The sequence below is a fragment of the Plasmodium malariae genome, assembly GCF_900090045.1.
Source record: "Plasmodium malariae genome assembly, chromosome: 4".
In the NCBI taxonomy this organism is placed as follows: domain Eukaryota; phylum Apicomplexa; class Aconoidasida; order Haemosporida; family Plasmodiidae; genus Plasmodium; species Plasmodium malariae.
In genome coordinates, this window is record NC_041778.1 from 918,165 (window position 1) to 933,016 (window position 14,852).

Consider the following 14,852-nt stretch of genomic DNA (forward strand, 5'->3'; position numbering starts at 1 on the left):
GTTTTGTTTTACTTTATTTTGTTTTATTTTTTTGTTCAGTCATATATACAGCACAGCTGATATTAGTTTGGATTTAAAAATGTTGAAGTAATTTTCATTCGGAAGACGTCTACACATGACCTGTTGCTTTTAATGGCGCGGCATCAATTTTTTTTTTTTTTTTTTTTTTGATTATTTTTTTTTTTTTTTTTTTTTTTTTTATTGCATTTTATGAAATAATTATTAAGTATATATAAGATTTTTTTTTCTTTTTTTTTTTGCTTGTTGTTCTTGAATTTGCTTTAATTTTTTTTTTTGTTTGACCATTATAATGCCGTAGTTATATACACATACGTGTAAATATGCATATATGTGTTTGTGCATAAATATATATATATATATATATATATATACACGTCACACAGCAATTTTGGTAAAGACGAAATTTTCACAATGCATAATTGCCCATAAGCAAATATTCAAATTTGTGAGCTTAGGTAAAAAATGTGCTAATACATATCCATGCACATCCATACATATACATACATATACATACACTTCCATACATATATATACATACACTTCCATACACATACATACATATACATACATATACATACATATACATACATACATATACATACATATACATATATATACATCCATACATATACATATATATACATCCATACATATACATATATATACATCCATACATATATATACATCCATACATATACATACATATCCAAATACGCGTTCTGACATATTTCCATCCATCTTATAACACATTTAAGTAGCTGTTTGTTGCTACTGTGCTGAAAAATTCGATCTTATTTCTTCTGGTAGATTAGCATTTTTTAATTTGTGCTATACAAAAGAGTAAAACCTATTTTCATTATAATGAAATGATTTGTTTTATGTATACTGCTTTTTTTTTTCTTTTCTTTTTTTTTTATTATCATGTGAGAGATAAAAGTTCGAATGTCCTCCATGCCCAATATATAAATATACATGTGTATGAACATGTATTCATGTAAATATATATATATATACATATATATAAGAACAAATGCATGTTCGTATCTGTTAGAATTTTAAATAAGCGCTTAAGCGCTATCCGAGGGAGAAGATTGGAGATGTGTAATAAAAATAGTATTTTATTTTATATTTTTAATTTTTTTATATTTTATATTTTATATTTTTTTTTTATATTTTTTATATATTTTCATTTCTTTTTATCCATTATGAATCTCAGCCTTTTCTCTTGCATTTCTTTACTGCTATAATTGATGTATTACTGAGAACTTGGGTAATATATAATGAAAAAAAAAAAATATATATATTTTTTTTTTATTTTATGACTAATTTTGTAAAAACCTGAACTGTACAGGTGATGAATTTATTATGTGACATTTTTTTCTGTATATTGTTTTGAATTTTGAATTTTTTTCCTTATATTTCTTGGTTAAATTAAAGAGGTGTGTGATACGTGGATAGACATAAGCATATACGCTTACGTATTTGTATAAATATACATTTATTTTCACATTCGGAATGCTGTATATATACGTGTATGTATTCATAGGCATACATGGGTAGACTACCATATGGCAATATGATAGTATGCAAATATGACAGTATGGCAATATAACAGTATAACAATATGGCAATATGACTATATGATCATATGCCCTCAAGAGTACGCATATGCATAAAATACACATGTTAGATTGCTACGTGGCTGGGAACATCAACGATTTTCTCTCATCTGAACTAGCTATTTTTAAGCAAATTTTAGTATATAAAAATATACAGAGGTTTTTTTTTTTTTTTTTTTTTTTTTTTTTTTTTTTTCCTCGTTATTCTTTATTATGAATAAGTTCTATCAATTTATACTAAAATAAAAGTACTGCTCATTTTCGTATTTGTTTGACTGTTTGTTTGTTTTTTTACTTCTTAATAGAACATTTTCATAAATTAGTTAAAACAATTTTCGCACAATCAAATGGTGGAATGAATTTTATTTTATTTTTTTTTAAATGAGAAATTTATTTTTTTTCGAGTACTATTTGAATCAGTTTTTGAAGTCTAGCTTTTGTTAATTCGTGTACTGTTACAAAGGAATACACGTTAACCTATTTTTTGAGTAGCTTTTACGAATAACAAGGATGAATTATATACAGGAGACTCACGAATGAAGCAAGATATACATCCTGCGCGTACATATATGTTTGTATAGATATGTATGTATATATATGTATGCTTGTACATAATACATATGTATGCTTGTACCCTCATGTGTAGCTTTTCTTTTTTGTGAAGCTGACAAAAACAAATGGAGAATCTGCTGGTAAATATAAAAGATATCGAACCGGATAGTATAATAAGGAGCGCCGGTGAGTATAAAGAAGATAAATGTAAGGATAAAGTAAACTTATCCATAGGTGTATGTTGCACAGAAGAAGGTGAGTTGCATATATTTAAAAGTGTGTTAGATGCAGAAAAAATAGTATTCGAAAAGTATAAAGAAAAACCATATCTATTAGGTAATGGTACAAAAGAATTTTCAACATTAACGCAAGAATTAATATTTGGAAATGATTCAAAATATATTAAAGAGAAAAGAATATGTACGATTCAAACAATAGGAGGTACAGGAGCTATATTTATAATATTACAATTTTTAAAAAGTTTGAATGCTGATAAAATATATGTAACAAATATTCCTTATATAAATCATGTAAATATGATAAAGTCATACGGATTTAATATTGAGTATATACACTTTTTTGACTATAAAGTAATAGATATAGATTATACTTCCTTTTTAACAAATCTACGTAATATAGAAAATAAATCAATTATTATCTTACAAATTTCTTGTTATAATCCATGTAGTGTAAATGTTGATATAAATTATTTTAACCAAATAGCAGAGATCGTTTTAGAAAAAAGCCATTTAATAATATTCGACATTGCATATCAAGGTTTTGGTGGTTCGGATATGAATGAGGATGTATTATTAATTCGAGAATTTCAAGAGAGAGAAATTTCTTTTGCTGTTTGTCAGTCTTTTTCTAAAAACATGTCTTTATATGGTGAACGTGCAGGCGCATTACATATCGTTTGTAAAAATAAATCAGAGAGACAAATTGTTTTTAATAATTTACGTATGATAGTTAGAAGATATTATTCTTCTCCTGTTATTCATACGAATAGAATTGTATGTGAACTTTTACAAAATCAAAAATTAAAATATGAATGGATAAAAGAATTACGTAAATTATCTGAACGGATTACTACGAATAGACTTTTATTCTTAGACAAACTAACCTTCTATCAAAAGAAATATAATTTAAATTATGACTGGGAGGTATATAAAAAACAGAGGGGCATGTTTTCCTTCATCCCACTGCTCGCCAATATATCTGATAAGTTAAAACAATATCACATCTACATAATAGCAAATGGTAGAATAAACGTGTCTGGCGTTACTAAGCGCAATGTGGACCTCATAGCCGAAAGGATATGTCAATGCTTGAGCGAACTATAGACGTGGTTAATCAAATAAGCGGTTAAGCAGTTAAAAGGCAGTGTGGAAGGTACAAATAAGATATGAGGAAATAGGACAGTAGAAAAAGGAAAGTAAAAATAAGAAAGTAAAAATAAGAAAGTAAAAATTAGAAGGTAAAAATAACAAGGTAAAAATAATAAGGTAAAAATTCGAAAGGTCTCTCGTCTTCCCCCCCTCCCCATCCTTTAAACTGCCATGTTTCGAGATGTGCATATTTTTTAAAGGGGGATTGGGAAAATAAGATAAGGAACATATTGCCATGTACACACACGCATATATATATATATATATATATATGTACATAGGTACATAATCATACATGCACATATGAACTCGCGTTATGTGCCTTCAAATATTTATCTACATGCACATACATAATTGTTTAATTTTAAAACTTCATCGAGTAATCATTATATTATCCTTATCAAGTGGAATTTGTGTCTTTAATCATGTGAAAGTTTTTTAACGATATGATTTTATTTTCCTTACGTATCATTACTTTGCTTTTTTTACTTTTCCTTGCCTTTTTTTTACTTTTTTTTTTTTTTTTTTTTTTTTTTACCTGCACGATCATAATTTATTGTCCTTCTTTTTTTGCGTCTATTTGATGATACTATTACGCTTAACACTGTGTATGAATTTATACGTGTACGTGTGCACATATAATTGTGTTTATGCATATGTATGTGTTCATGTATACTCATATGCGCACTATATGTACGTGTGTATTATGTATATGTATGTATTATGTATATGTATGTATTATGTATATGTGTGTATTATGTATATGTGTGTATTATGTATATATGTGTATTATGTATATGTGTGTATTATGTATATATGTGTATTATGCATGTGTACTATGTATATGTGTCATATAACCGAGCGCATATAACGAAAACAATCTTAGTTTGTATATGTCTGAAAAAGTTGAACTACTACGTTTAATATTTTGTTTTTTAAAAGGAGCCTACGTTTTTTTACTTGTACTAATAAGAAAAACAAAGGGGAAAAATGAACGCAGATAATTTCTCTCTGAATTTGAAGAAGCATATGCAAAGTCTCCTAATCAGAGTATACAAAAGAGAAAAAATAAAACACAATAAAATCAAACAAAGCTAAATATAGCAAAATAAGGCAAAAAAAATTGCAAAATGAAAGCATTCTAACTCGTTAAGGAAAAATTAAAATTGCGCAGTGATAGGCTGAACTGCCGAGAGAGTAGCATGTAATGTATTTATGTAAAACTGCACTAGTTTAAAAATAAAAAAAAAAAATAATAAAATAATAATAATAATAATAATAATAATAATAGTATTAATAATAGTATTAATAATAGTATTAATAATTATGATAATAATAATAATAATGATGACAATATTAAAATTTCTTTCATGTAGAGATCTGACATTCCTTATTACAATCAAAACAATATAGTGGACATAATAACTGGGGTGTTAGACAAATACACTGATGCGAATACTAATGATATTAACGTCGAAGTATTTTTCCATGATTTAAATTTATTATGCTTTCTTTTTTTTTGAAAGCATTGCATATTTGTATAAATGCGCACACATAACGGCTATGTCTGCGTATGTATGTATATATATATATGTACATATGCATACATAAGTATATATTTAAGTGTGTATATACAGCATTAACCTATTCCATGTTTTCATTTATTCCTTGTGGTGTTAAATTTATGGTGGTTCTTCTCTTGTTGCTTCTGAAAACATGTGTGTTTATTCTAATTTTTCTTCTCAAACTTTTCTATTTTCCTCCTTCGGGATTTTGTAGAATGCAATAAAGAACATAAAGGAGATTTTAGACAAAACCTTTGGTACTGGCTGGATTTGTCTTATTGGGGAGTCTTTTTCTTTTAACATTTCCGCCAAAGTTATACTTCAAAATATCTCTTTTTAGCTGATTCATCGTATGCATTTTATACAAAAATGTGTACAACGATTTTCATATTATCATTTTCTTTGCTTGTAGGAAAACTCCTTTCTATTTTGTTTCTATCAAGGATACTTGGCTATCGTTGTATATAAATGCTAAATTTATCGAGAAAAACAGGGAGAAAGAAGAGAAAGGGGAAAAGAAAAGGAAAAGAAAAGGAAAAGAAAAAGGAAAAGAAATAAAATAAAAAGGAAAAGGAAAAGGAAAAGGAAAAGGAAAAGGAAAATCCATTTAGTATGCAGGAAAAAGACACATTGAATTAAGCACCTGATCAGAATAATAAAGCTGGAAAAAAAAAAAAATACTATAACGTGTAGTAAAATAAGGCGATAAATTGTACATCTGGATCCTTGAGAATATCCACATAAACATTTAAGCATTCAAGTGTGGATCTATCCTTAGCAGCTTAATGAGTTGGTCGTCCTTTGCAACTCGTAAAGGAACATCACATACATAAACGGGGGAGACAAGCGTATTCTTTTTTTTCATCCCCCCATTTATTCATTATGTATATCTGTATATATGTATGTATATGTGCACATACGTATTATGCATGTATATACGTATTATGCATGTATATACATATTATGCATGTATATACATATTACGCATGTATGTGTGTGCATTTTTTTTTTTTTTTTTTATCCATTTTAACATGCAAATTTAACATGACCCTCCTACCCCTCTTGTGTTCGAAAACAATGTATGATAGTAAAAATGTTGACTACGGATATAAAGAAAAAGAAAAAAGACTAAATTTTTTTTTATCAAATGAAAAATATATTTCCGCAAATAGTAGTACTTATAAGAATATAGAGCAAAAAAATTTAGAGAAATGTGAACTGGCATCAATTCTACTTGACAACTTCAGTACGTTTGAGCAGATTAGTTTAATAGAAGAAGGAAAGTATTCAAATGCGAAAATATCGAATGATTTAAATTTACTTAGTTGTGATGATAAAAATTCTGGAAAGTACTCCACACATAGCAATTCCACCAACAGAGGAGCTATTTTCGACTTACATAATTTTCGAGCAAAAAAGGATAATGGAATACATTTTAGTAACACCTCTTCATGTGATATTATCACCAGGGGTAGCGACAGGTATAGCAGTAGGGACCGTAGCGATAGCATCCAAAGGGGTATTAATGCTAACTATGGAAATAACGAGTGTGCAGAAAATTTTTGCATGGAGGTAGATAGTAACTATGAAAGGATCGAGGACAAGAGTGAACTTGTCTGCAGTAAGGAAATAACTCCAGAAGTAAATAATGGTAAAGATGGTGGAGATAAAAGTTATAACGACCAATGGACTGTTTATGAAGATACTTTCCTTAGTAATATAGACATAGCAGATCTTTGCAAATATTTTGAACAAAATAATTTTGAAAGACACAAGTGTCAAAATGTAAAGAAACATAGTAAAGAAAAGAAGAAAGAAAACATGTTTAGCCATAAGTTGAGTAATAAAAAACGTGGCAACAAAAGTAATAGTAGTGAAAGGCATATATTCGATTTGACTCGTAGAGAGAAAAAGGAGTTGGGGGAAGATAAGAAAGAGAATTGTCAACAGGCTAATAATAAAAATATTAAAATAATAAAGAAGAACAGTTATGGAGATAAAAAAGTCTATTATGAGAAACGATTAAAAGAGCAAACGTTGTTACATAAAGAGGAAAAGGAAAAAATGAAAAAAATTTATGAAATGCAAATATACGAAATTATGGAAAATTATAAAAGAGAAGAAGAAAAAAAGAAAATGTTAATAAATAATATTTACAATAAATATATGAATATGAAAAATGAGCTAATAAAAGAAACAAATGACAAAAAAAATTTGCAAGATATGAACGAAAATTTAAAAAACGAATTGAAAACAATGGATATATATCCACTTGAAAATAATTTGTTAAATAGCTATAAGAACAAAATAGAGGATTATATTTTTTTATCCAAAAATAAAGACATAAAAATAAAAAATCTGGAAAATGAAATAAGTAAAATAAAAAAATGTTTAGATCAAGTCGAAAAAAAATACTGCCAAATTTCTGAAGAAAAAAAAAATTTGCACGAAATGAATGCATTACTAAGAAAGGATAACATACATTTACAAAAGAGACTGGAAAATTTAAAAAATGAGAAAAATGAAATGGGCCAAGTCCTCTTTTATAAAGATTTGAAAATTAATCATTTCTTGAGCATATTAAACGTGCTGGATGAAGCTATAATGTCTGATAGTACCTGCTCAAGTGAAAAGCAGCAGAAAAAAGAAAAACAAGAAACGACGAATGTTAAAGGGACGAAAAAGGGAGAAAAAGGCGAAAAAACAGAAACGGATGCCATCAGAAGCATGAACAAAAAAATTATAATAAAATCAATTGTACATAAAATAAAAGATTTAAACAAAAAAATTAAAAAGCACGAAAAAGTACTCAGCAGTTCTGATAATAAGGTGAGTCATCATATCTTACAGATTAATAACAGAACATCACAGTCAAATAATAGTACTATTGATGAAGTGAAAAGAGATAAGGAACTAATTGACAACTACTTTAATTGTACAAATTATATTTTAAATGAAAATGAAACAAACATGCCGCGGGAAGACGAAGGTCAAACAACGTTTTTTACGAACACTGACTCGAAAGGTGCAACTGAACTTTCAAAAAATAGTTCCGATCAACATGCGCAAACTCAAAATGAAGAAAATATCAGTGTTGTTCTGAACAAGCAAGAACAGGCAAAAATGGGAGGTGGGAAATTTTCGATACTACGGTGAAAAAAAGGGGAGGAAACCACTCATTATTCGTTTTCGCCATACTCTTCGTAATTTTTTCTTTTTTTTTTTCTTTACCTTTATCTTTACCTTTACATTTATCTTCTCCTCCTTCTCCTTTTCCTTTTCCTTTTCCTTTTCCTTTCCTTTCCTTTTTTTTTTTTTTTTTTTTTTTTCCTTTTCCTTTCCTTTCCTTTCCTTTTTTTTTTTTTATCTTTTATGCGCATAAAGTGTCGCCGTTCTTTTTAATTATACCTCAAAAATGAATATAGTTTAACTTTACATTTTGTGTAGTTTTTAAAGGGTTTATTTTAAATATATAAATAAATTTATATACTTAAATATACATATATATGCATATACATACACATATGTATCAAATTAATTAAATTATATGCATACATGTATGTTTGTATACCTCTTAATTATGAAAAATATAATATATGTATCATTTAAAATGAATTCTTACAACATATAAAATATATTATATATGTATACACATCATCAGAGTACTTGCAATATGTGTATACACATATACAACTTCACATATAAATATGTATTCATATAAATGCGCACAGCATACACGTGAATGTAAATATATATATATATATGTACGTATATATATGTATATGTAAGCATATATATGTGTATATGTAAGCATATATATATGTATATGTAAGCATATATATATGTATATGTAAGTATATATGTATACACACGTATATACGCGAATGTACTACTGAGGCGTTTACAAAAAATAAAAAAATTATTCTATGCACGTAAAAACATATTTTTAAAACTATATCTCACTGTATTCATAATTAAATACATGACAAATGTATGTAAAAAAAAAAAAATTAAGGCAAATTGGTTTTTTCAAAAATGAACAAGTGATGTTAAATACTTTTTATAAAGATTAAATCTTAGACAAAAAAAAAAAAAATAATAAAATAAAATAATAAAATAAAATAAAATAAAATAATAATAATAATAATAATATTAACAACAATAACAATAATGAAAATAATAACAATAATGAAAATAATAACAATAACGAAAATAATACTAATAATAATTATTAATAATAATTAAATGATGAAATAATTTAGTGATTACGCGGTAATGTAATAAATGTTATGCTATTTACTCTTTTTTTTTTTTTTTTTGGAATTTTCCTCCTAAAGTAAAAAAAAAAAAAAAAAAAAAAAAAGTGAAAATGAAAGGAAGCAACATATATATTAGTATGCTTGTATGTATACACATATAATTGTGTATAAATGTATTATGTACTAAATTTTGGACGATATGTACAATTTGAGTTATATTTTCTTTTTGTGCTTACTTCTATTATTTGATCAGCCAACAAATTTGCTTTTTCTGTTGTTTCCTTCAATTTTTTTTCCTTCTGTTTTTGCTTTTTTATAATATTTTTTTGTTCATCTTTTTTTTTTTTTTCTTCATCCGCTTTTATTTTGTTATGGTGAAAAATTCTGTACGCATCGGAAATGATGGTTTCGCCTATACAAGTTCAGGTGAAAAAATGGACGGAAAAAAAATGTAAAACCAAGAGGACAATGCAAAACGAAAAATGCAGAATGAAAAAAGAAAAATGCAAGATATCTAAATGGGAATATTCAAAAACAAAAAACTCGTTCTTAACATATTTTCTGCGTCAAAAAACTAACACGTCGTTTTATGAAACTTATTATTGTACGAATTTTTTAATTTTATTACCCCATTTAGGCGATAAGCAATTTGCTTCGTGTATTATTAAATTAAATTCTTCTAAAAACTCGTTACATTGCTGAAAGGGGGAAAAAATAAAATAAAAAAATAAAACAATAAGAAAATAAAAACAAACAAAACGCAAAAGAAATACAGTTAAAATATAAAAGATACTAGCAAAAAGGACAAAAATGAAATGGAAAAATTTCTTAAAGTCTAACAATAAACGGCATTCGGAATAATTACAAATAGTATACAACTGTACGACTATATAAGCAATATTGCAAATATAAAAGGCTTCTTACCCCATCTAACTCCCTTGACATATTATCATCGATATAATAATTATTATATAGTCGATGTTTTTTATTTTTATCTTGAAATATTTTATTACATATTGGTAGAAAATAAATGGCTTTCTTTAGTAACAAGACTTTTAATTTCACAACGTCCTCACTTGCCAGTTTTCTGTAACAAGATAGGAGAGGGGGGGGGAAAAAAAAAAGCAATTGTAAATGAGGACGGTGCAGCGTAATAAAAAAAAAATATACAAAATAATACATACATATATATATATATAGTTGCGTATACACACAAATTAAATATAATTTATGCATGAACAGAAATAAAAAATATGAACGTTAATAAAATAAAACTATATATATATATAATATATATGTGCATATACACCCACATTAAATATAATTTATGTCTGAACACACTTATATAAAAAATATGAACGTTAATAAAATTCTTAAAAAAAAAAAAAAATCTTGATACCTCATCCAACTATATTGGGGATCATTCAATTCACTATCTTGTGTGTATTTATCGTCATTATAAATATCATCTAATAAGCTTTCTAAATATTGTTTATCTACTTCATTATTATCAGAATTTAATTCCTCAAGTATGTCTGTATTATAATTAACTTCAATTTTTCTTTCAACTTTTAAGTAGTATTTATATTTTTCTATTTCATATTTCTTTGAGAAATTTTCATAGGCATTATACTGTTTATTTTCACATCTTAAATAGCTAAAGAATTCTTTTCTCTTATTTTTTTCACGAATAAAGGTACATACACTTTTATATATAAAATAAGAAAATATTAAAAATGGAATCACAACAAAAATTAAATATAACAATATCATCTTTTTGAGGAAAAAAAAAAAAAAAATGTACTTACTAATACAAATCAGAACAAATTCTTTCTTTCTTTCTTTTTGACATATTTTATATTATTATTTATTCTTTTAACTATTACAAATGGGGCACATATGTAATTACATATATAAATAAATATATATATTATATATATATACTTTTGTTAGTATATATATTTTTATACATAAGATGTTATAAAAAAATAAGTATGTTAATGAACGATTTAAGAAAAGAGTGCGTCAGTTATAAATCATTTAATGAATAAGAGCATCATATGTAAATATTAATTTTTACACCAATCTAACTATATAAATTACGTAAAACATATAAATGAGAATTAAAAAAAAAAAAAAAAAATAAAGAGTTCAAAAAAAAGAAATTTATGGAAGTTCTCTATTCATACTTCAGCTTTTTTCAATTTTTTTTGTGTTTTTTGTTCTTCCTTTTTTGATTTTCTTTTATTTTTACCCTTTTTACATTTTTACTTTTTTACATTTTTACTTTTTCACTTTTTTACTTTTTCACTTTTTTACTTTTTCACTTTTTTACTTTTTCACTTTTTTACTTTTTCACTTTTTTACTTTTTCACTTTTTTACTTTTTCACTTTTTCACTTTTTCACTTTTTTACTTTTTGACCTTTTCACTTTTTCACTTTTTTACTTTTTCACTTTTTTACTTTTTCACTTCATCTTTTTGCTTTTTTTTTTTTTTTTTTTATGGTTGAGGGATTTTATAACTTTCATTACAGAATCGCGGAGGCAGCAAATGACACAATTTTAGCCTATGTGTGTACATAAGTATATAAAGTAATAAATTTGATTACAAACAACAACTAATTATAAAAAAGTTGAAAATACAACGAAAAATATTTGAAAAAAAAAGAAAAAAAAATTTTGCAATTTATGATTCATTTTTTAAATTAAAATTTTCAATTTTAAAAGCGAAATGTATAGATATTACAAATACTACAAATGTTAGAAAAAATCAGAACACTTCAATTTTTTTTTTTTATTTATCCTATGCGTATTATTAGGGATAAGTGTTACAAACATTACTTTTAAGAAAAGAAAAAGAAAAAAAATTTGGGCAATTATTATTTGATAGGAAGTTGAAATATATGGTAAAAAAAAAAAAAATTGCGCAGGAATATATATACAAACATTGTATATATTATTTTACGTGTATATATAAAAATGCATATGTAATATTTATGTTTAAGCGTTTGTAAAATGTTCAATATGTAGAGCAAAAAATCTAGTACAGTAACTAGGGGGAGGGGGGAAAAAAAAAAAAAAAATCTGTTAAGTTCCCCTTTAGATATAATTACGTATATTATATGTATGTATATATACAAATGGGGCTATATCTCAGAACTTTGTTCTTCTTTTTCTATTTCTTCTATATGTAAAATACAGCTATGTGGAAGTATATTTCTTATTCGATTTAACTGTATATAATTTAGTCTTTTTTTTAACCTGATCTTTTTAATTTTTATATTTACTCCCTTTTGTTTATTTCTCTATACCTTTAAAAACTTATTTTCACATTTATTATTTCAATTTTCGTTTTTCCTTTTTCTATTCCGTTTAAAACACACAATAATGTTTTACGAATCTTTTCAAGAAAAAAAAAAAAAATATATATTCGAATATGAATGTAAGTATTTAAGACTAGATATAATTAATCTTAATTTTGTTCATATATATTATGCATGATATATTAGGTTAAAATACAAAACGTTATAAATATTATATTTTTATTGATAAAAGACTTTTATACGTCTTTTTCCTCAAAATAAAAAGAAATGCTATATGCTTTTGTTATATGACATATCATGATATATTTCCTGAGTTGTATTGAACATTTGTTTGTTTAAATAATACATAATTTGTGCCAGTTACACAAAGCAAAGCTTAAGTGAATTTCACATAAAATCGACGTATATATATACAGTTTATGTATCACACATGTGTGTACTTATATATATGCATGTATTTGTACATGTGGATGATAAACTTACAAATTGGAAAAGTAAATCATTTCGTCATTTGTCACTCGTCTATTCTATACAAAGGTAAATAATTATAACTAAACAAGTCTATATTTGTGTTACCAACAGTTATTACATCTGTAGATATAATGAGAATTTTATCCTTTTGATATGTTTTTTCAAAAATGGGAAAAAATTATTGTTTAATTGGTTGAAAAAAGTTTACGTACAAAAAAAAAATATATATATATAATATACAAATGAATAAATAAATAAATAAATAAATGAATGAATATTACTACATATACGTTCACACATGCACGTACACTGATATAGGCATTCACACATAAATTTACATTTTAACATTTGTGAGTAAGAAATATATATACAAGAAGTATCAATACTACGGCAAAACATTTTTACGTATTGTTACGCAATTATTTCCTAAATAAACAGACATGTTTTTTGTAATCATCCTCCGTTCGACAGAAAAGGAAAAAAATAAAAATAAAATAATATGCACAAAAAACAAAAAATAAATGCATATAATTAGACTGCCCAGAATGTTAACTGTATAATACTGTAAATAATATTATTATTATTTTTTTTTTTTTAAAGTAAAATGGCATGCACATTTGAAAATTAATGTCTGCTTCCTGCTGAATGAGGGTTGTTTCGCGTATGTACATTTATACATTATATATACGTAGTAGAAATACATATTATAAATATGTAGTATATATAATTATAAATACGTAATATATATAATTGCAAATACGTAGTAGGTATAATTATAAATACGTAATATATATAATTGTAAATACGTAGTAGGTATAATTATAAATACGTAATATATATAATTGTAAATACGTAGTAGGTATAATTATAAATACGTAATATATATAATTGTAAATACGTAGTAGGTATACATACTATAAATGCGTAGTAATATACTTACTATATATAAAACTTATATATACATCTTATGTATGTATACATAGTATATCATATATATTTTTATGCGTACATACATATATTTATATATATGTACATATTCACATTTACGCATAATACATGCCATTTCACATTTTTTTCTTTACAATTTTTTCAATTATTTTATGTTTTTTTGGTTTTGCATCATTTATTTTTTCATTAAAAGGAAAGCAAAGAAAAAAAAAAAAAAAAGAAAAATACAAAATATTCGTATTTGCACTGCTAAATTTTTGCTTTTTGTAGTTAATTTTTCATTTTAATAAATTTCATTTTTCACTTTTTACTGATCATTTTTTATTTTTTGCCCTTCATTTTTCACATTTTATTTTTCATTTTTTATTTTTCATTTGTCACTTTTCATTTTTCATTTTTCACTTTTCATTTTTCACGCTAAACATTTCATGCATTTCTCTTTTTTCGTTTTTCATTTATAAAAAATAGCAAATATTGATAAAGGAATAGTGTATAAATATACGTACATACTACTATGTACATTTATGTATATACTATACGTGTACATAAATGGCATAACACATATATATCGTATATATATTATATACATACATACATATATATATATATATATATATATAATGTACACCTTCCGAGCAAACGATTTATTATCGTCCTTTTGATTCTTTTCCTTAATATTTTTTAAAATTATACGTACATATATAT

The 14,852-nt window shown here is 25.2% G+C and overlaps 4 protein-coding genes across 4 annotated transcripts; 3 read left to right on the plus strand and 1 right to left on the minus strand.

The window, feature by feature from the left end:
* Positions 1–2,317: 2,317 nt before the first annotated feature.
* On the plus strand, positions 2,318–3,535 carry AspAT (aspartate aminotransferase, putative; the record flags this gene model as incomplete). The annotated part of the gene is made up of 1 exon (XM_029003280.1): positions 2,318–3,535. One exon carries the CDS (start codon positions 2,318–2,320, stop codon positions 3,533–3,535), a length of 1,218 nt encoding a protein of 405 aa, XP_028859729.1.
* A 1,035-nt stretch (positions 3,536–4,570) lies between these two features.
* PmUG01_04028000 (dynein light chain, putative) lies at positions 4,571–5,620 on the plus strand (the record flags this gene model as incomplete). Its single annotated transcript, XM_029003281.1, has 4 exons — positions 4,571–4,630; positions 4,957–5,058; positions 5,360–5,458; positions 5,558–5,620. 4 exons carry the CDS (start codon positions 4,571–4,573, stop codon positions 5,618–5,620), a joined length of 324 nt encoding a protein of 107 aa, XP_028859730.1.
* A 569-nt stretch (positions 5,621–6,189) lies between these two features.
* PmUG01_04028100 (conserved Plasmodium protein, unknown function) lies at positions 6,190–8,301 on the plus strand (the record flags this gene model as incomplete). The annotated part of the gene is made up of 1 exon (XM_029003282.1): positions 6,190–8,301. One exon carries the CDS (start codon positions 6,190–6,192, stop codon positions 8,299–8,301), a length of 2,112 nt encoding a protein of 703 aa, XP_028859731.1.
* Positions 8,302–9,437: 1,136 nt separating this feature from the next.
* On the minus strand, positions 9,438–11,177 carry PmUG01_04028200 (conserved Plasmodium protein, unknown function; the record flags this gene model as incomplete). The annotated part of the gene is made up of 5 exons (XM_029003283.1): positions 9,438–9,476; positions 9,641–9,816; positions 10,033–10,102; positions 10,329–10,491; positions 10,804–11,177. The coding sequence occupies 5 exons, from the start codon at positions 11,175–11,177 to the stop codon at positions 9,438–9,440; spliced, it is 822 nt and encodes a 273-aa protein (XP_028859732.1).
* Positions 11,178–14,852: the final 3,675 nt, after the last annotated feature.